Source organism: Pomacea canaliculata, linkage group LG2 (assembly GCF_003073045.1).
Source record: "Pomacea canaliculata isolate SZHN2017 linkage group LG2, ASM307304v1, whole genome shotgun sequence".
Taxonomy (NCBI): domain Eukaryota; kingdom Metazoa; phylum Mollusca; class Gastropoda; order Architaenioglossa; family Ampullariidae; genus Pomacea; species Pomacea canaliculata.
In genome coordinates, this window is record NC_037591.1 from 20259052 (window position 1) to 20279620 (window position 20569).

Genomic DNA, 20569 nt, shown 5'->3' on the forward strand with positions numbered 1-20569 from the left:
TATATTATGACTGTTTGGGTTGTTGTAAAAGTAATTCAGCAACTACAAAATACGAATGGTGAATAATGATATACATTGACATGACAATTACTGCCCTGGTACATAAAAAGCACAACAACTGGTTGCTTACCTTACTTTGTATATTGCTAAGGTATGGCTTATGTCCAAGATTTAAAGTCAGTAGCCTAACAGCATCTGCTTCTGCTAGGTTCTGAAATGCAGCACACAATTTTCAGTCATCCGTGATAAAAAAATTACACAAACAAATAATTACTTTAAACAGTGCCTTTGCTTTAAGGTGGGTTTGAAATCTCTTAAATATATAATGAAGTTAAACCAATTGTGTTCTGCCCTCTGAGGTTGTACCTTTCAAAGAAGACATATGTAATAAAACAGGTTTTTCTTGAACCAGTATTTCCTACATTTCTTTGCATAAACAGTTCTGAAAATACTGAGCCTGGTGTCTATGCTTATTTTGTTTCACACTGAGAGGTCTTTCAGTAAAAAATTCACCTTGGCAAGACTCTCGCTGGCATCAGAATAGTTCCAGGCAGTGTTGTATGTGTAATATGTAGGAAACCAAATGTCATCATTTTTGAAAATCCCCATAGTGTTCATAGTTTTCAACATTTTCACAGTTAGGGCTGAAAAAAGTAAAAACATACATTAACAGCATACAGATTTGCATGCCTAAGTGTACGTCTTCATGCTTTCAGAGGTATAGATACTGATCTTTAAGAAGTATTGTCACATTAATAAAATAATTCAAGCACAAGCACACATTTATAAAAATATAAAATTAATAATAATCATGATAAGCATTCATGATTCTGTATTTTTTAAAACTAATTTATGGCACTATTACCTATGTTTTTACCCACTGAAACATCTACTCCCTCTGCTTACTCTTATGCAATGCAATGGGCAAAATGATTGCAGCACATTGAATATTTTACTAACCACCAAAGCTAAAACTGAGGCATAGAACACATTGTGCATGAATACACATGCATCAAGACTTCAGCTAGAATAAGAAATAAATGCCAGCCCACTGACAAAAAGAAAATGGTTATTAATATTTTCAGCGTGATTTTCAACCAAAAGTACAATTAAACTATTGATTTGGTATCTCATACACAAGCAAAAAATAGACATGCATTATCATAAATAATATTTGAATTTTTTAAATTATCAATAAAATTAAATTATTAATAAAATTTGTGATGTTGATCATACCAGCATATCCACAGTCACTCAAAGCATTAGCAATTTCAGTGCGATGGTCTGCATAGTCCCAGTAGAAATCCCCAAGCATTTTCTGGTAACGCATACCCTCTCCGCGATGGTATTCCTCCAGCTTTTCCAACTCAGCTACAATTTGACGAACTTTAACAATAACTTCTTCAATAGGAAGATTCTTCAAGCTAATTGTGGTTTCATTTGCTATTCCACCTGTTCCATTGACCTGAAAAGCACGTCACGTCTATTGTTCTTAAGAAATCCACCTCAGCAAAAAGCTTAGACTAAGCATCCATTTGAATTAAGTGCTGTCTTTATTGTCAGGGATGGCAGACTGTTTCTACAAGGCAATACAATTTCTATTATTCTGAGGAATGTTAAAGTTTATATATATAAAACATATACTCTAAATTGAGGCATAAGTATTGAGTTCATTATATTTTTATCTCTTATCTTACCAACGAATTTTAATAGGTGATATCGCAGAAGAAAAAAGATTATGCAATGTGATGTGATTTGTTGATGGCTGTTAACAATTATGGGATAACTGATAAAGACTGCAACATATGTCAGCAGGGTGGTAATAGAGCAGACAGCAGCCCTATGCTAACAAAAAGAATAATTATGCATAATACAAGTACCCATGTGTGTATGAATGTACACACATAAATCATTATTGTATTACATTAATGTATTTACATTATAACAGTGTACTCAGTATCTCAAGAACAAGGAGACAAGGTAAATTTTTAACTGTGAAATCAAGAATAAGTCTGAGGCCCTTTCAGGACTAACAGAAGAATCAGTGGAAGAACACTGCTTAGCACTCAAGAGCATTTGGAAGACAATCTATACAGTTGTTCTAGGGAACAGGGAAAGAAAACATAAGGAATGGATGACCCCAGAGACCTGTGCAAAGACTGAATCAAGAAAGAGACTGAAACACAATCCTGAATCGACCTCATCCACCATCCTTACCTGACATTCCACCAGCAACTGAATAACTTTTTTTCACGTCAACACAAGCTCTCTCACTAGGACAGAAATCATCAAAGCTATCAAAAGCATGAAAAGGGGAAAAGCAACAGATCCAAATGGCAAACCCCCAGAAGCACTAAAGACAGACCAGAAACAACTGCAATAATTTTACAGCCCCTCCTACACAAGATCTGGGAACAAGAAAAAAGGTCTCCTGGTCAAGTTACCAAAGAAAGGAGACCTCTCCCAGTCCAACTAACCCACGAGGGATCATGCTGCTGTCCATCCCCAGCAAAAGTTCTGACAAGGGTAATACTACAGAGACTGAAGGAGGCACTAGACAAAAGAATGAGACCAGAACAAACATTGTTTCACCAGGATAGATCATGCACTGACTACATTGCCACCCTCTGTATTGAGTGGCAATCATCCCTTTATATCATTGTGATTGAGTCGTGGGGTGTAAAATTCCTGAGGAATAAAGTTCCTCCCACGCATTCAAAACAGATGCAAGAAATGTCGCAATCTTTACTCTCCACAGCTTGACTCTAACCTCCTCATGTCCAACTCGTCTCTCTTCTCTTTTCATGTCATTACATTTATGACCTCTCCCCCACTGTCTCATCTCAGCTCTGCCCTTATATACCCCAAAAGGCTAAACTTGGTGCGATGCTCTTGTACAGCCAAAGCAATTAGGAGCTGGGTTAACCCAGCCAATCACTGCCTATTCTCTTTTGCGATACCTCAGCAGGTCCCAAGATGGCCTGAAAAGATCTCCAACAGCAGCCTGTGGAAAAGAACCAACCAGAATGCCACTAGCTAAAACATCAAAAAGCGCAAGTGGGGGTGGATAGGACACATCCTGCGCAAACCAGCTGACACCGTTGCCAAGCAGGCACTTGACTGGAACCCTCAGGGGAAGAGGAGAGTTGGGAGGCCAAAGCAGACTTGGAAAAGAACAGTAGAGAGTGGGCCAAAGGATGTCGGAACCCCATGGGTCCAACTGAAGGGGGCTGCCCAAAACCACGTCCACTGGCGAGGTGTTGTTGCGGCCCTATGCTCCTGGAGGAGTAACAAGGAATAAACTAAACTAATTCTTACAGTGACTGGTGTGTATCTGTGTGCATACAATCTCATTAATACAATGCACAAAAACCCAATTCATTAGAAAAGATTATGTAAATTAGACAAAACATGCATTTTAAAATGTAGACTGACAGTCAAAATGAGGAAAAAAATGATGCTATAATGGATCAATGACATGCTCATGAGACTTACTGCATAAACAACAGAAAGGTTGACAAACATCTTTTAAATCTGGCAGGCACAGAAAACCCTTCATAAACCACCACTTCTGTAAAAACAGCTAACATCCCAAGGGATCCATCACTGATTGAGAAAAGACACATTTGGATGATTATGTCTATTGACAGTCGCATGACTGAGATACAAAACAGCAAAATCATGTACCTGCACTTGGTCCTGTGCCACTGCATCTTTGGATGGAGTGCCAGCTGCACTGGAAGCTTCATTTGCTGTGTAATGATTGGTTGTTGCTGATGTCGACTTGGATTGGTTCTGTGAGCTCCTGTATGTCTCTTGTGAGTTCATCATTGCTGATGTGTCACGTGGATCCTGAACACTTAAAGGTCCATCTGCAAATATATCAGATCAAATGATTAAAAAAAGTAGTACATATGAACAAGGGTGGAGCCTCTGTATAAGCTTTATGGTGATTTATATTGATGTAAAACCACTACAACTGTATGGGATGATATGAATCGAAAGAATTCCACCAGCTCCTGTCAGGCTGCCAATTCTGTGTGTCTGCATGCAGGCCCAGCAGTAGGACGCCTCCTTTGTTGTCAGAATAAGATTCACTTTCAGGTTGATTTTTAATGTTAGCTAAAACATATCTGATCTTGTTGCTCCAAAATAGTGAACTGATAAAAAAATATGCTGATCTACAAAAATATTCCCAAAATAAAATTCACAAGAACATTAGTACTTATCTGTATGGAGAGGTCAGAAGACTAGTGAAAGCACATCAACACTAGTATTTGCTGGCACAGCGGGGTCAGAAGGGGAGAAAAAGGGGAAATGTGCGGAACAATGTGAGACAAGCAGAAAAAGAAGAACTTAGGCCGACATATCTTTCCTGCAATGCAATTTTTTTTATACAGAAAAGAAATATGATCATGCCATGAACGACGATTTTTCTCTTTTTATGTAGAAACTATAATGTAGACCCATTTTATGCAAAGACTAGGATTGACTGTAAATCCATTTTCTCTGGATGATGTGGCTCCAGTTTTCTTGTGCCAGTCTGCTGGTTCTCACTTCCTGCAGTAACTTGTGTGCCAGGCTCGTTAGGTTGTATGTTGCCCTGGCGACAGGAACCTACAGACCTGGCATCTGATCTTTGACACTGGAGTCAGGGAGGTCGATCAGGACTTTATAGCAGCCGAAATTGCTACACTGCTTAATTTCTCACGCTTTTCCGCAGAAATGAAGTTACAAGACCATACTGGAAATCAATCAATCAATCAATGCATGCCTATATACATTCTCCCGAATATGTGTATGTGTGCATGCGTAAGTGCGTGTGTCTATCTAGACTACAAAGTGTTCTGGGCGGAAGAAACGCAAACTAAACGACATCCCCAAACTTTATCTCGTATACATGAAGGACCTCCATCGGCCTGCAACATGACTCATGTCAGACATCATCTCCCTGAGAATGCTTCTTTGTGATCATCACAACGGCGTGGCCAGCAGCACCAAGAGAACAAAGACAGAACAAAAGAGGGAGCATCGCTGGGTCGAAGTGGCCAGACAGCACTCGCACATTACCAAGAAAAAGCACGGCCGGCGCGCGCGTGTACTCGATCGGTGCGTGGTAGCATCACAGCATATGCGACAAAGCAATATTTAACAAGAAACAAAACTCGTTGAAAAATGACTCACCGATTATCGCAATCACAAGAAATTATGTAATATTCAAAGTAAGAATATTAATCCCATTCTGGGTTCACAAGTCTTTTTTTTTTATTAATGTCTTTGTTTTGTAGTAGTGTTTCTTTTTCTTTTCTTTAGATCGAGGGCTTGATGTGAAAAGCATAAGTTTTCTTATTTTGTTACCTTCATAAAAAAATATGTCATTCATCTCTCTCTGTATTCATCTACTCTTTTTTGTACATTGTGATGAATCACATCTCAAGCATTGGGCCGGGGGTTGGAAGTGGAGGAAGATATTCTTGCCCTCAGCATCTTTTTCCAGGGGGCGGCTGCCACCTCTTGCCACCCTCGTTCCTGCGCCTCTGTGACACTTGATGACAAGTGAAATTGCTAGGCTGCCACATACTGACACCACAGTGAGGTTATTTACAGAGAAAACAAGTTCTAAACGCCTACAACCAGATGGTAAAGTGCGCCACAATATCCTGAGCGAAATCTCTCTCATGGTCAAATATCCTTAGCTGAAAAATGATCTGAAACAATTTCCTCTTCCTTCTCGCCACTGAGCGTTACTCAGCTGCTTCCGCCGACTACTCTATAGTCTATAGTGTCCGACGTCCAAGTACTAGCGACATGTCAGTGACAGTATCGGCATGACAGTGGCAGTGGTAATAGCGGCATGTCAGTGACAGTATCGGCATGACAGTGGCAGTGGTAATAGCGGCATGGCAGTGACAGTGGCTGTTTATGTTCCAAGAGTTTACAATTTCCCAAAATTGTTCCAGATTAAAAAGAAAACAACCTCCAGCGGTGACATTCACAGATCCCCTCTGCCAGCCCTCTGCGCTTCATAACATAGACATGACAGTCAAAATGCCACTGGCAGTAGAAGATTACAATTTTGTCAAAAGATCTCAGTTATAAGTAATCGCATTAAAACCCACCAAGCTAGTTACAATGAAAGCCGCAAAGTTTTGTCCACACATATCTCATATATACAACAACATACGAGGTAATTTCTTCGGGATGAACTTAGTTCCCATCATGTCTACAACCAAATCGTTCAAATCGTTCTCTCGGACAGGTCTCAACAAATACCCTGTCCTTGAAGAAGCTGAAGTCAGGTTTGGCATCACAGCGTTTGAAGGAAGCAGGTCGACAATAAATAAACAAGGAAACAACTGCTCTCGAGATCAGCTAGGGAGATAAACACAAACACATGTTTTCTTTCTCTCTGTTTTAGCAACAAGCATTGTTCAAAAGTGTGGTGCTCAGGTTTCCAACAACGTAGCCTGCTGCAAACACTTGGATGTGGAGTGAAGGAGGCCTACAGGTCAAATGCAGCTGAATGTGGCGGTGCCAGTATAACAAGAGTTGACAGTGGCTGCAATACAGACGAAGGAAGGACGACGACTGCTTTAGACGGTGAAGCACTGTAAGCAGTCTTCCTAGCATTCTCCGAAATCCAGTGCTCTCTTTCTCTCTCTTCATATGTGACATCAAAATAAGGTTGTGCATTATTCAAGGCGCTCGATGTTGATTACGAGGGCTGTGTGGAAGTTTTAACAAGATACTAACGTCAACAATAAAGGAGAGAGGGTATACTGCAGACGCGGATTTACAAGGTCAGAATAAAGTCCAGCGCCCTATAAGCACTCCCTCGGAACTTTCCTCGCAAATTTTTATGAGACAAGAGAGTAATTAGGTGGACAGTGACACCTCTTGCGTCTGAAAACTCGTCCAAAACTGCATCAAGCCTGGGATTCCATTGTCTTGGGAGAAAAAGCAAGTACCACACAATGGTCTACACAAAGGCTCTCACCATACTTCTGGTGCTCCTCGTTCTGACGGAGATCCTGAATGCGCAACAGGCGACAGCAGGCAGACGACAGCGGGGCGGCCGCAACAACCAGCAACAGACTCGCAACAGAGGCAGCGGAGGAAGGAGAGGAGGAGGAGGGAGGCCGGCCAGCAGTCCTGCCGACGAGGAAGGGAGCACCCAGAATACTGACAACGCCTGTGAAGAGATTCAGGTGCCCATGTGCAAGGGTCTGATAGGATACACTCAGACCAAGCTGCCCAATCGCTTTAACCACACGACACAACTGCAGGCTTACAGGTAATGAACTTACTTTGTAGGCTTCTGTTTCTCCCGAGATATTCCTGCTACTCCTTGTTCTTGCCCTCTCCCTCCCTTTCCTCACTTCCGGCATTATTAAACAAAATTATTATACATAAGTATTCAAGACCGACTTGCCATCACCCTCCCATTGTATGCCCTCAGTCCCACCATCATAATTATTCGAGATTTTACTTTGCCCTCTTCCTACACTTCCAGGTGTTTAAATCTTCTTTATCTTACTTCTCATTTTTTCGTTATTGTAGGACTTTTAACAAAAAATATTAGCCACATTTTCCCCCCGCTTGTGGTGGCGAGTGATCAAATGAGATTCTTTATAGGGGACGCGGATAGCCAAGTGTTTAGGGCGAAGGCACAACCCGGAGGCCCACTAGTTCAATCAGCTGTCCGGAACAGGTACCTAACTACAAAAAGGGTTGGGAAAGGTAAACCAACGAGGGAGAGGAGATGGACTCCACCCTTATAAAAATATGGCTAGGGAAAAAGTGGGGTCTGTAACACCTCACTCAACAAACGACCTGATAAACAAGGTTATGAGACAAGCTGTTACTTTGTTTAGGCTTCTAGTGCCATCATCATAATTATTTTCAATCTTCTTCTTGCTATCTCCTACATTTCTAGTGCCACCATCATCATAATGATTCACATCTTCTCATCTTCTCTGTCCGGCCTCTACACCTATTGGCACCCAGGATGGACGTGCGGGCCGCGGTGGTAGGGAAGGTGTCCAGTCACTTAATCCCCAGACACTTCATCCCCGACACTTCATCCCCGACACTTCATCCCCTAGACTTTTAATCCCCAGACACTTCATCCACACTTCATCCCGAACAAACACTTTTTCATATCATATTGTTGAAGAACATTAAATTTACTAGCTTATATGAACTTTAACTAATGTTGTTGATGTTCAAATGACGTTGAAGTTAAAAGCATGAATTGAATTTGAATTTCAATTAAATTTTTCGCTGACTTCATAATTTTTATATTTAAGCGGGGATGAAGTGTCTGAGTTTCGGGAACTGAATTCAAGTTAAAAAAAAAAATAAACAGGCATTGCCAAAGCTTAAAAAAACCAAAAATACCATCGTGATTTAAGACAACAAAGATATGCATTCTGAAATAACAAGAATTTCAATTACTCTTTGCATCTTCTAGTTGGAAGATGAATTTAATTTCACGCCTGGCTGTTTGGGACGGATGTTATCTCGTAACAGTCAGAGGTTAAGCAGAGTTATCTGACTGAAGGACCTGCCAATCGAAGCATGTGACAAGATGATTTATAAGGATTTCAGACATGGTGAAAATGAAGCATACGACAAATAAACTCCACAGCGCTCACTCCGAACTAAACCCAAGGTCTGCAGGCGACAGGACTTCTGTGCCATGCATGTCACCATGCAGTCCGCTAGTGTACAGGATAGAAGTACATGTAGGTCTGTAAGCCTGGATGTCAGGAACTTACACCATCGACTATCTGCCCAGCATGCAGGACATAGTTAATCATCTTCTCCTTATGTCTGTCGTCAGAAAGCAGCAATGACTGTTGTACTGCACAACTCCAACACAGGGTAAAATAATGCAATGGTTGTGACAAAGTGTCGCTAATGCAAATAATGTTTCGGAGGTAATGAATATATATATATTTCAGAATTTTCCAATTTTTTTTTTTCCATCTGGTAGCCTCAGAAATAGTAAAATAGTCTATAAAAGAAAAACAGACTATGGGAATATGATATAGCAGACGTGTTGTTCCTAAATGACTTATTTATCGAAAATCCACACGAAAATACAGTTCTGCATGACTTATTTATCAACTATTACACGGAAACAGAGCTGTGTAGAACTTATTACTTGTAAAGGATTACACATAGGGAGATGGGGGCCACTTTGAGAGAGAAGGATGGAAAAATCATGATGATGATCAAGCGATGACATGTCTAGTGTGCTGAAGTCTGCTCGTTTTCTGTGTTTGTGAAGCAATGGGGTGGGACTGTACGTGCATGTGAAGCAGAAAGTAGCCAGGAGATAAAACCGCTCATCAAGACTCTTGATTGATTTTCAGGGTGCTGGAGCACATGTGGGCGATGATAGACCGAGGGTGTTCTGACAACCTGCGGCTGCTGGCGTGCTCGCTGTACCTGCCCAAGTGTGACGGACCGCGTCGGGCCGGGCAAGAGCCGTGTGCAAACACGTGCAAGATGACCCAGCGCGTGTGTCAGCCACGGCTGGAGGAGCTGGGTTACACGTGGCCCGCGGCCTTTGACTGCGACGCTCTGCCCAAGCGCGCGTGCATCCGACACCTGGCGCAGCACAACACCTGTGACAGGCCCTACACTCTGTGCGAACGCATCGACCTCCCTATGTGTCAGAACGTGTCCTTTACCGTTGGCATGTTCCCCAACATGTTTGGCCAGTGTCACCGCTCGCAGATCATCACTGAGATGGAGCAGTTCCAGCCGCTTCTCGACAGCAACTGCTCGCCTAACTTGAGGTTCTTCCTGTGCGGCGTCTACATGCCTTTCTGCACGCACACGGAGGGGCAGCTGTCGTTGCCGTGCCAGGAGGTCTGCACAGAGGTAAGGGTGGCTTGCGGACCTACCTACACCCGGCTGTCGGGAGGCCTTCCCTGGCCCAACAAATTTCAGTGTCATCGGTACCCGTCGGCAGCAAACACAAACAACACTTGTGTCATGCCCGACGACGCACCTACGATGAATCTACAGTAAGCAAGTTTGGGAGAAGAAGAACAGATACATCACAGACGAAGAAAAACACACAAAGAGAGGCCAGTCAAGAGGATGCTCTCCGTCACCTTCGATTGGCCTGGGCCATTACCGTGGTCCATTCAGCGAACTTTAAAGCTCTAGTACGATGCAAAACTTTTTTTAACCAATAGATCGAGCTCAGTCTACAGCTAGTACCGTTGCCTTGAAGTATGCAAATAATTCCTTCTGTTCTCGAGATACACTTCTCCAAATTTCCTCATCAATGTCATTCATCCCTTTTGCGGTATTAGTTCAGGTGGCCTGCAGGTACCGGTCATCGGAGGAAGGAAACCTGATTAGGACGTAGCAGCTGACGAGGGCTGTCTTGAGCAGTGAGCAGATTCTGCACTAACGTCTCCTCACCTTTAGCTGGCCCTATGTTTCAAAGAAACCATTTAATTGCCGTCTGCTTTAACGTTTTTCTTGGTAATGCACACAGTGGTAATTGCTCCTATGGGTCTGTTGTAACCGCACCTGCCCAGGTACTCGCTTGCTTGGAACTCATACTAGCGATGGACAGTCAGCCACATACCAAGCAAGATGATCAGACCTTACGCGTAGTGGGTAATAAGTACAGACATTAGTATGGGAGTGAAGTACAGCAGTACAATGCCGATGTTCACAACTTACTTTGACATTTATTCGATAACATTTGATGGTGATATACGGTAGAATACAAGTTGCCAAAAAAAAAAAAAATAAATAAATAAAAAAGAAGAAAAGATTTAATTCCAGCACAAGCCACCCATTCTGAAAGTAACGGCAATTGTCGTCAAGGTTTGCAAACAAGATACAGTAGGAATAGTGCCATTGCATTTGTAGATTATATTACTGCTTTTGGCATCAATTACCAATTACCAATCGCCAAGTTTTTTGCACTATATTACAAACTGACACGCTTGTTGCCAATCATACCATCACCTCTATATGGTTTCGTTAAAACTTTATCCGATTAAAATTAAATTCAGGTCTGTATATTATTAATTTCAACTTTTTTCAAATTTCAAATATTTTTCAAGCATTAAATGTTTTATTAAAATATAGTTTCTTCAAATTTGAAGTGTATTATTTTGTTGTTATTAATGACATGTAAGAGCGAAAACGTAACTTCAAAGAAAATCTGATACATTTCACATTAAAATGTGTGTATTATTTATACCGTTTATTTAAAGTGGGTTGATTTTTCAGAAGAAGAAAAAAGGATACTGATTCCGGAATGACAAGATGGCAGCTGTCACATATTCTGTTAGAAATGTCGGTGTAAAGCTTATTGCCGGTAAAACTTACCTACTAAAACAGCAAGACTGGGCCTATCCGATATGCAAATGTTTTCTGAACAAAACTTGCTCTTTGCAATTCGTGCCTATTGATGAGAAATCATTTAATGCAGACTGAGATATTAAATTCCTAATTAGAACTCAAGATACCGGCACACAAACCAAGATCAGGCGGTGACGCATAGCACAAACCTCTTGCTTGCTCACACACGTGCGCCTTACAGCACGTGCATACAAGGTGGGCGAGGATTACATTTTTTTTTCTTTAAAATTATCCCTACTAAAATACTAAATCAGGTATTTAAAGGAAGTATGAAATTACCATTAATATACTGAAAGTAAATGAGGGGAAGACAAAGCTTGTTAGAGCTGCGATGGAGTCGCGCATAACTCTCACCTATAACACTCAACCAAAGTTTTGACATTCACATGGATTACAGCCGCGCATGATCAGCACAACCTGTGGTTGCAGGCCGCACGTGAAGCCAAAAATGTAAAGTAAAATTGTAAATGACTTCAAAGAAAAAAAGATGCCAGGGAGTTTCTTCATCGAGATCAGAGAAAGTGTGAATAGGTTTCTGCCGACTCCTCCATGAGACGGTCGAAGGAACGTAACAAGAGTGAGTAGAGCTCTGCCTACTCATCCAAAAAGCAGCTTCTGTCACAGCTTCTGTCCACATCACTTTCTGTATTTAAAAAAGTCGAATGGATAGCGAGGTAAAGGAACACTAACGTGAATTTAATTAAAGACGAAAGAGCAGAGTCAAAGCAAATACAAAAATGATGAACGGGAGTACAGGAAGAAAGGATGAAATGCAACAAAACGTAAATCCACCCGAGACAGAGACCTGAGGGAGAAAACACTAGGGGGGGGGGATAGAGAATGAGAGAGGAGAAGGAGAAAAGAGAATGAAAGAAAGAGGGAAGAAGTAAAGGAATGATGGTCAAAGGGAACGAATGATCTGTCTTGAAGGTCACAAGCAGTAGGAGTGTTTATAATAATAAGTACTAGCACTGCTAATAACTACTAGTATTGTTCATAATAAGTAATAGCACTTGTATTAATAATTACTAACACTGTTAATAATGTTGCTAGTAGTAGTGCTGTTAATAATAATAAGTACTAGTATTGTTATTAATTGCAAGCAAAAACAGATAAATAAACAGAAAAGGCTTTGAAAGAAAAGCATTGTGAGAATTTCTTTCGAATGTACAAAAACCAATTTGAATTTTGTTGAATTACCAATTTTGCATGTCTGATCCACCGAATCCCAGTGGGAAAGCAGGAGCGAAATCCGATTGGGTCGCACGCTGTTAGAAGTCGAAGCAGAAGCCGAACACTTCTTGATCAAACCTTCTGCTGTCATGGCGAACATATAGCTTGCTACTACTCACAAAAGTCCTCTTTTTCACTCTACACTCGAGAAGGAACGCAGCATCACACTCAAAGCCCACGTCAAGCTGCTGGGCTCTCACATCAGAAAACAGAAGTGTGAAGACGGAAAGTAACTAGCTTCTGTCAGTGTCTTGGTTGCTAGTTCTCTTTCTTTGAAATGATAGTTTTCACTTTGCTCCTGACCACTGGCAACGCTTTAAAGAGACAGAGTTCTAAACTCCAGGTTCATATGTGGCTTGGACTACACATAGAAATTCTCGATGTTACAAAACTATTGTATTTTTACCTGCACCAAGTACCACTGCTGCAAAGAATAGACAATACTATTAAGAAAAAATTTACAAAGGGAATATATACGCTAACAAAGAGTTAACAGGCAATATATTTTTCATAAGGTTACTATAAAAACGGCTCAGAATTCAAAAACATTACGGCAGGATGAATATTTATGCTTTATAAATGTGTCAAGCTCTCAATCATGAGGTAATATATGATATATAAGATAATGAGTAACTCACTATATCTCTACGCCAAGTCATAGTGTGTGACTAGACTTCAGTCTGCCTACCGATTAACTGACCGACTTATCAAGCAGAAAAGATCAAGACAGCAAGGAGAATTCATCCAAGGTACTTCGATTCAAGATATAGATATGCCCTAAGTATTTCAAAATGAATCCAGAAACTCGAGCTTGCATCAGGTCCATGATTACACAAGAGTGCCTAAAACTGTGCGAAATATGTCTACAATTTACGATTAGATGAGACCCCTGCAAGATTAGAGACTTCTAATTTATTGTGAACTCGAATTTTAAAAGTGGTGTATAAAAATGATTCCCAGACTATTCAGAGACGCAGGGAACTTTTCGTGCCAGAGAAACAGGCACTTCCCATAATACACAGACTTTCTGACTCACCACTAAAGTTCTTGGCTGCTCAAGTATACGAGTTCTGGTGTATACAAAGCTACTGTACACCTATAACACGTCAATCAAGAGGACCGTACAAACCACACGATGTCAACAGAAAAGACTGTGCACATCACGCGATGATCGCTCAGAAACAAGTAGCGACGAGAATTCCCGAGTCAGTCGGCGGTTGTGAGGCACTTTGCTGCTTGTCATCAGCGTGCGTTTAGCTCCCTTTGTTTGGTTGCCACTGAATGCCTCACCTCCAAAACTGAAAAGCCCAATGCATTGGCACTATCAAGAACATTTATCTGCGCATTCTCTCGTTGACAGCAGTGGAACAAAAAATGCCTATAAACGATTCTTGGCTATTCAGAGGCATTTCCATACAGTCCCACGCCGATCACCGGGCAAAAAACACTCTTGCCCGCCTCTCCATCGTGCGGGTCCAGAATTTGTGTTCATTAATGGGAAGGGGTCGCGAAAGCTCTTCCAACTTGGCAGCAATGCAACAATGCATCAATGCTAAGTGGACGCGAGGTCTGTGTTCTGTTTTCTAAGAAGCTTAAGTCATTTCCTCCCGCGCCAACAAAACCAACTTTTTATGTCTGTAAGGAAAAATGTTACTGAGCAATATTGACATGAATCTCCTAGTAACTAGTTCTTTCTATCCTCACGATATCGGTACAACTGCGCGAAAGTAAGCTTTGAAAAATATATAAGAACATCATAGAAATGCCAACAACTATTTGCACAAATTTCACACAGGAGTAAAACCATAGAAAGCCTTGCAGAACTGGTTAGCTACCTTGGTATTGTAAACTAACATATATAACAAATATACGAAATTAACAGCTATCTTGATAGGAATTTACAATCAGTAAAAAGAAAGAACAATAGGCTAGTCATGAAGTACATAGCTAACAACAATCAAGCTTCTTGTAGACAAGACAGCAGAAGTCACACACAGCTCTGTACATCGTACATAATGGAGACAAATAAATAAAGTGAGCTTAACAGGCTAGAAGACAGGTTTGGCGAAAATCCGGAGGGTGGCAGCCAGACAGTCCCCAAGACATCGCTAGAACGGTCTCGCCAAGGGATGAAACTTATACCACATGAAGGCCAAGAATAACAAAAAACTTCAAAGCCTTTTATGAACGAAATGCATTTTCCACTCCTGGGAAATGCTAATTACATTTCCATTTACGGCAGAAATGATCAGTTATTATTCCCAGTATATCATATAAGGACATGTTCTGTCAAATGAACAAATTATGAAATTTATGAAACATGAAAACCCCACAAAAATAAACAATCCTTTTACTGAACATTAAAGTTTAGACTTTAAGTGATATCTATATATATAGGGTAAGTTAAAATTACGCTAACACTTACATGGTGAAAAGATACAAAAGTAAAAACATAATTGTCACTAACCTTGTGCATCGATTTAAATATATATATAATGATATCACACAAGAGAACAGTACCAAAAATGCATAATGGTCTCTTTTCTACCTTCAGTCTCGGAAGTCCACATGATGTTTGAGACTCTACCCTCCACAAGGCGTATATTAACAGACAGAAAAGGACACGTAGACGAGCTTGTCGTGTTCCAGGCTGTTCCTCGGCAACAGTCTTCACGCAGCAGCAGCAAACTGGCAACAACCAACAGTCTTCAGAAACTGTTCGTCATGTTGCCAAGTCTACTTTAAGCTAGTCAAGTTTTCCTTCTGCAGAAATCTCTTTTGGTGAATCTCGATCCTACCCATCCATAAAAAAGGGAGAAAGCAACATAGCAGTTTGGAAGGAACCATTGCAATAAGCATAAAAAGCACAGAAATAGCATGAAAATCTGGCTGGACAAAATATCATGTTCTTGATCTTTTGCCCTCATCATCTCCAAAGTCTATTCATACAGCAACGCAAATTGTTTACCCAGCGCGAGGCATTGCTTTCGATAAATCAATAAGCACTTGAGCTACAGTCTCGAGACTGCTTCCCTCGCGTGCATCACAGGAAGGAGAAGTCGGAGGGACACCAAATGGGCCGCGTCCTAACCTTTGGCTTCTGTAATTTGGCACAGGTCGAACTGCTGCCAGGCGCTAGCTCCGCCCCACGGAGTGTATCCAAGGAAAATCTCTGGTTAAGAATGGCGGACGGTGGTCTGTGTTTTGTTCACAACATACCTGGCGTGATATAAACCACGATCAGGCGATTGCCATGCATGGCTCTTACTGCCGGGGTATGTCCATTCTATACTTCGGAAAAAAGCTAAATTAAACTGATCAGGGAAGCTGAAAAATTGGTATTTAAGAACGGCTACAATTTTATGAGCAGCTGCCCCCATGCTGACATAAACGCCAGCATAAAAGAATAAAGAGATATTAAGAATATCTTATACTTACACTTTCCAGCGTTACATCGAAACCTTTCGGTAAGTTCCAATGATTAAATGATTAGAAAAAGGTGAACATTTTGTAAAACCAAACTACTCTTATACAAATAAAAATGTTTAGACGTAGACCTGATTACAGTGCAGAAACTTCAAATCTCAAAATTGCGTGGTTGACCGATCACAAATTCATTTACAAAGGTTTATAGTTTTGACCCAGAAATAATTAGCAAGCTTTCTCTGTTACAGCTCAAAGCGGAGCATCAGCCGGGCGCTAGTGACCAAAAGGAAGTATATCCTGTTGGGTGCATCCATACACAACAATACTCTTGTTCCTAACTGCAACGAACAACTCGCTTAAACACTTCTCATCCTGAAGCACTGCCCTCAGAGATGCTGCAGGCTCTGTTTGCAGAAGTCTAGACCATCGACGCTCGAAGATCACGATATCCAAAGCAAAAACAGGAGCGACGAATGCAAAGCAACAGACACCAGTTAGAATTTTCCCCCAAAAGACTCGTGTCTCCTCCTCATCTCTCCAAGTCCTCATCGTCTGCAAATCACCGAAAAAGACACCAGTCACGGAGTTCTGCCAGCCTTCACCGTTTGTCTCTCCTCTCGTCTGCATCCGCATAAAGAAGGCAGCTACCGCCTGTTCCTCAGAGGCCCCGCTATTCTATTTCAGATGCTCTCTTCCTCACTCTCTCTGGAGACCTTTGACTCCACTGTGCCACGGACAGTAGAGAGAGATACGTATACACTGTTATTATTCTGCGCATGCGTAGGAAGCTCTCATGGACATTAGTGGTGAAATAAGCGTGATACTACAATTGTTTGAGTGGGGAAGCTCAAAGAGACCAGCAGACCTCAGTGTTTATTCAGACTCTACATTAGCTGATAAAAGTAGTAATGGAAAGTAAAGGCTTCTGAACGCGATCTTAAAATCATTTATTTTATCCGTCAAAAGTACCACAATATGAAGAAAACATAATTAATTAGGATCTTTACAAATGCATTTCCTAAATCAGTGTTTGTGTAAAACGACTCGATCGCCTTTCCTCCATCATCATCGTCGTCTTCTTCTTCCAAAAAAAAGTCTAAAAAGTCTTTAGCCCAAACTATTCAAAGCCGTAAACAGAAAATTAGAATACTTGTGAGTTTTGCAAGTGTTTCAAAGACAAAATACAATTATTAAACAAGCAAGCACACACACATACACACTTTACCCCAGAGAGAAAGAGAGAGACGACTTACTGGCAGAAGTCAAATAATATATCAAAGGTGAGAGACTGACGAAAAAGGAAATGGGAAAGGAAGGAAAATATGAGATGAACAGAATAAAAGGGGATGGTAATGAGTAATTAAGAAGGATGAATAATATTCGGGTTGGACAACATGATGGCCGTAGCTAGCAACTTGATCGCCACTTTCTGTTTACAAGCATGATCGAGCATTATTACCCGGCTCTCACGGACCAACCCTTCCCCTCCAACTGAAACCTGATAACAATAAAAATGGCACTGACCTTTTCATGCTTGTGTGACAAAGAAACAATAGTGTTTTTAGCAGCAATATTTTATGTGATATAAGGATGATGAGCCTGTTTAATACTCGAGTCATCACGATAACGACTCGCGCATTATCGCTACCGGTGGCGGAAGACGCACTCAGCCGTGAACAGACAAGCTGTGCTGCTCCCACACACTACCACAAACATCTCCATTATTCTGTGGTCACCCAACCGTACTTTAAACACACTGCAATAATATGAACCACCAAACTTCACAGTCCAGCAATGTACAATTATGTAGTTCGCTAAACCACAGCTTTACAATATAAAGCGATCGCCGGCACCACCTGGAGCACGCAGCTACACTAACCAAAATGTTACAATCATGCTATCGAACGGATGGATGTGTGGGTACATCAGTCTGTTCAAATGGATGCACAAACACTGCTCAATTAATGGAGTATGTCAAATTCCTGATACAATGCTGTAGCACATTCCTGCATGCACGTACATATTCCCGCAAGCACGCACACGTACACACTCACTCTCTTTCATGCGAGTGGTCGTGCATGCAGGACATAGAAAGAATGAGCGAAAAGGGGAGAGAGTTTGTACGGGAAACACTTACTGAGTGAGAAGAACACGAGTTCTACTCGAACTAGTTTTTAAAACCTCTAATATTCCTTCATTGATCTGGCATTTACACATATGGGTAAATATACAATACCAGCATAAGCACCACCACCATCTCACCTCCCCGGTAAGCAGTAGCGAAAACTAATGTGAAAAAAGTGAGAAACTGATGGATACCTTTTCTTTTCATATTCATCTTTGATCGGAGCAGTCTCCGACAAAATTCTTCAAGGGTCTCGTCCATGTATGGGATCCAGAACAGGCGTGGATCTCCTTCATCCATCCTCTTGTTTCCTCTCACAGCGGAAACATCTTAATGATATCACCATGGCTCACCCCGCATCTCTTTACACACCTGATTCAAAGAGCTTTCGTATTCCACATACGCTGTGTCCATGTCAGTGCCATAGGCTACAGTCAACAATATGTAGCATAGGTAACTCAGGGTACTCTGAAAGTTTCAGTTTGTTGATGTTCTTTCAATTGTCAGAAATTATACGTGAGCAGGGTGTTTTAAGACTAGAAAAATTTAGTGTCACAGACAAAGGTCGGTGTAAGGCATTCTTAGGTATACTCCATAGTGGTCTCACACCCTCAAGGTGTCTTCACAGAAATAAATGGCTCTTTACAGTAAACATGAGCTTCACACTCAAGAACGCTGACTCAGCGCCGTAACTGTCTTATGAAGTCAAACAACAACCTTTGTATTCACTCAACCGACCAAAGGGAGGTAGTCATCGCCTTTCGTTTCAGTGCAGGATGACGGTGACTTACCATGTCACGATGAAGAGACATTAAATAATCTGTTGAAAGCCACGACATCCAAAGTGTGGTAAGAGACTGTGGTGAGCACGTGCACTGCGCCCGTGAGAGTGATGAGCCCCGGTGACTGTCGCACGGTGACAGGACTCGGTGGCGGTGTTCACGGGACAGAGGGTAATTTTACAAATGGACCATTGCAGCGGGCTGTTTAAATGGCCACCTTAGCACGGCTACTCTCTAAGGGTATCTTATTTGCGCACCCGAGTAGTTAGATGTAGTCCCAGGCAAACAGCTCAGCTGCCAACAATCAATAAAAACGCTCCAAATGGCGCGTGGATACACGTGCTGAAACCAGCTTTTGGTGCTGACTTGTCATGTCAAACATATTTAAGGACGACAGACAGGCAACATGTACGCGCTCAACACGTGCACGACAAAAGCTTTTCGCGCCAACATGTAATATCAATATCGCCAACGACGACCACTGGCGAGAGCCTCCGTGAATATCAATCATTATATGTACTCGCTAGTTGTCCATGCCAAAGCCGGAAACCTGCCTGACGATGTACATTTGTTATGTCTACACACTGCCAAGAACATGACAATGTCCTGTCTAGAATGTCTTTAAAATGCGAAAAATTACTTATATATGCTACATCTAAAGAATATCTTTTATTAAGTTATCATTTAGCTAAAAATCACGACAGAATTAAATTAAAATAAGAAACAAAATACATCTGTAGGCTATTGCAGATCTCTACGCATACAAATGCTAACCTGAACGAAAGCTGTCCTTACAATCACACAGCAGGGAGAATATGTTATATCAGCTCTCTTGCAATCGGATAAAAGTTTCAGAGAGTTTGTGTTGGGGTGGGTAAGGACGTGGAATGGAAGGACGACAATGGAATATCGACTGGCCAAGAGTCAACAGCAGCATAAACATAATGACTGCTTACAAGCAACAAGAACCTGGGTCCATTCCTAGCGCACCGCAGTTGGCAGTCACTGCCTTAGGCAGTGGCCATCAGGTGAAGGAAGCTTATAATCAAACCTCATTTCAACACCCTGAGTCCTCAACCTTTTTTAACATCAAAATGAACCTAGTCCCCCACGTCTTGCAGTGCCCTTCGTACGAGCAGGTACATCCCCACCGCATTGTCTTCACCTCCCTCCTTGGTCAGACTGCAATTGGAAAATACGTATTTCCCATGTGTATATGAGAGACGTATTTTTTCAAGCCAGTGTAAGAGACGTATTTCCTGTGTGTATATAAGAAAGGACATAGATGTGGAAGGCGAAATAGTAAAGGACAGATAAAGCGAGTACGTCTATACCTATCTGCACGCCTGCCTGCTTCCCTCTGCACCCTAGATATAAACAGATGGTCGATGCGACGACATAAATACAGTAAAACGTGTAAGAATCTCACAAAATTAAAGAAAATATACCTGCTGATAATTTAAGCAAATTTTATTATACATCTATCATTCATTTCCTCGGCGTGCGAGTGAAGTCTTCAGAAATTATGCAGCTGTCGGCAAAAACACCTGTCTGTTGGGCGAGCGTTGCAAGGGTCAAAGAAGCAGGTGCAACGATCGAT

The 20569-nt window shown here is 41.5% G+C and overlaps 2 protein-coding genes across 9 annotated transcripts in view; one reads left to right on the forward strand and one right to left on the reverse strand.

The window, feature by feature from the left end:
• LOC112556198 overlaps nt 1–20569 on the reverse strand; it is a 49465-nt gene that overhangs the window by 11168 nt on the left and 17728 nt on the right. For 4 of the 8 annotated variants that reach the window (XM_025224984.1, XM_025224985.1, XM_025224980.1 and 1 more), the window contains exons 2-5: nt 3688–3872; nt 1237–1465; nt 514–644; nt 131–211 (exon numbers count right to left, since the gene is read on the reverse strand). In XM_025224984.1, the coding sequence (XP_025080769.1) occupies nt 131–211; nt 514–644; nt 1237–1465; nt 3688–3831 (585 nt within the window). In that variant the 5' untranslated portion in view covers nt 3832–3872. Of the gene's footprint in view, nt 1–130; nt 212–513; nt 645–1236; nt 1466–3687; nt 3873–5358; nt 5690–12603; nt 12963–15184; nt 15968–18381; nt 18484–20569 lie in introns of those variants that run through there. The other 4 variants (XM_025224981.1, XM_025224983.1, XM_025224979.1 and 1 more) reach the window with 4 other exon arrangements.
• LOC112556201 (frizzled-1-like) lies at nt 6463–11143 on the forward strand. Its single transcript, XM_025224988.1, has 2 exons — nt 6463–7294; nt 9381–11143. Exons 1-2 carry the CDS (start codon nt 6975–6977, stop codon nt 10042–10044), a joined length of 984 nt encoding a protein of 327 aa, XP_025080773.1. The 5' UTR covers nt 6463–6974; the 3' UTR covers nt 10045–11143.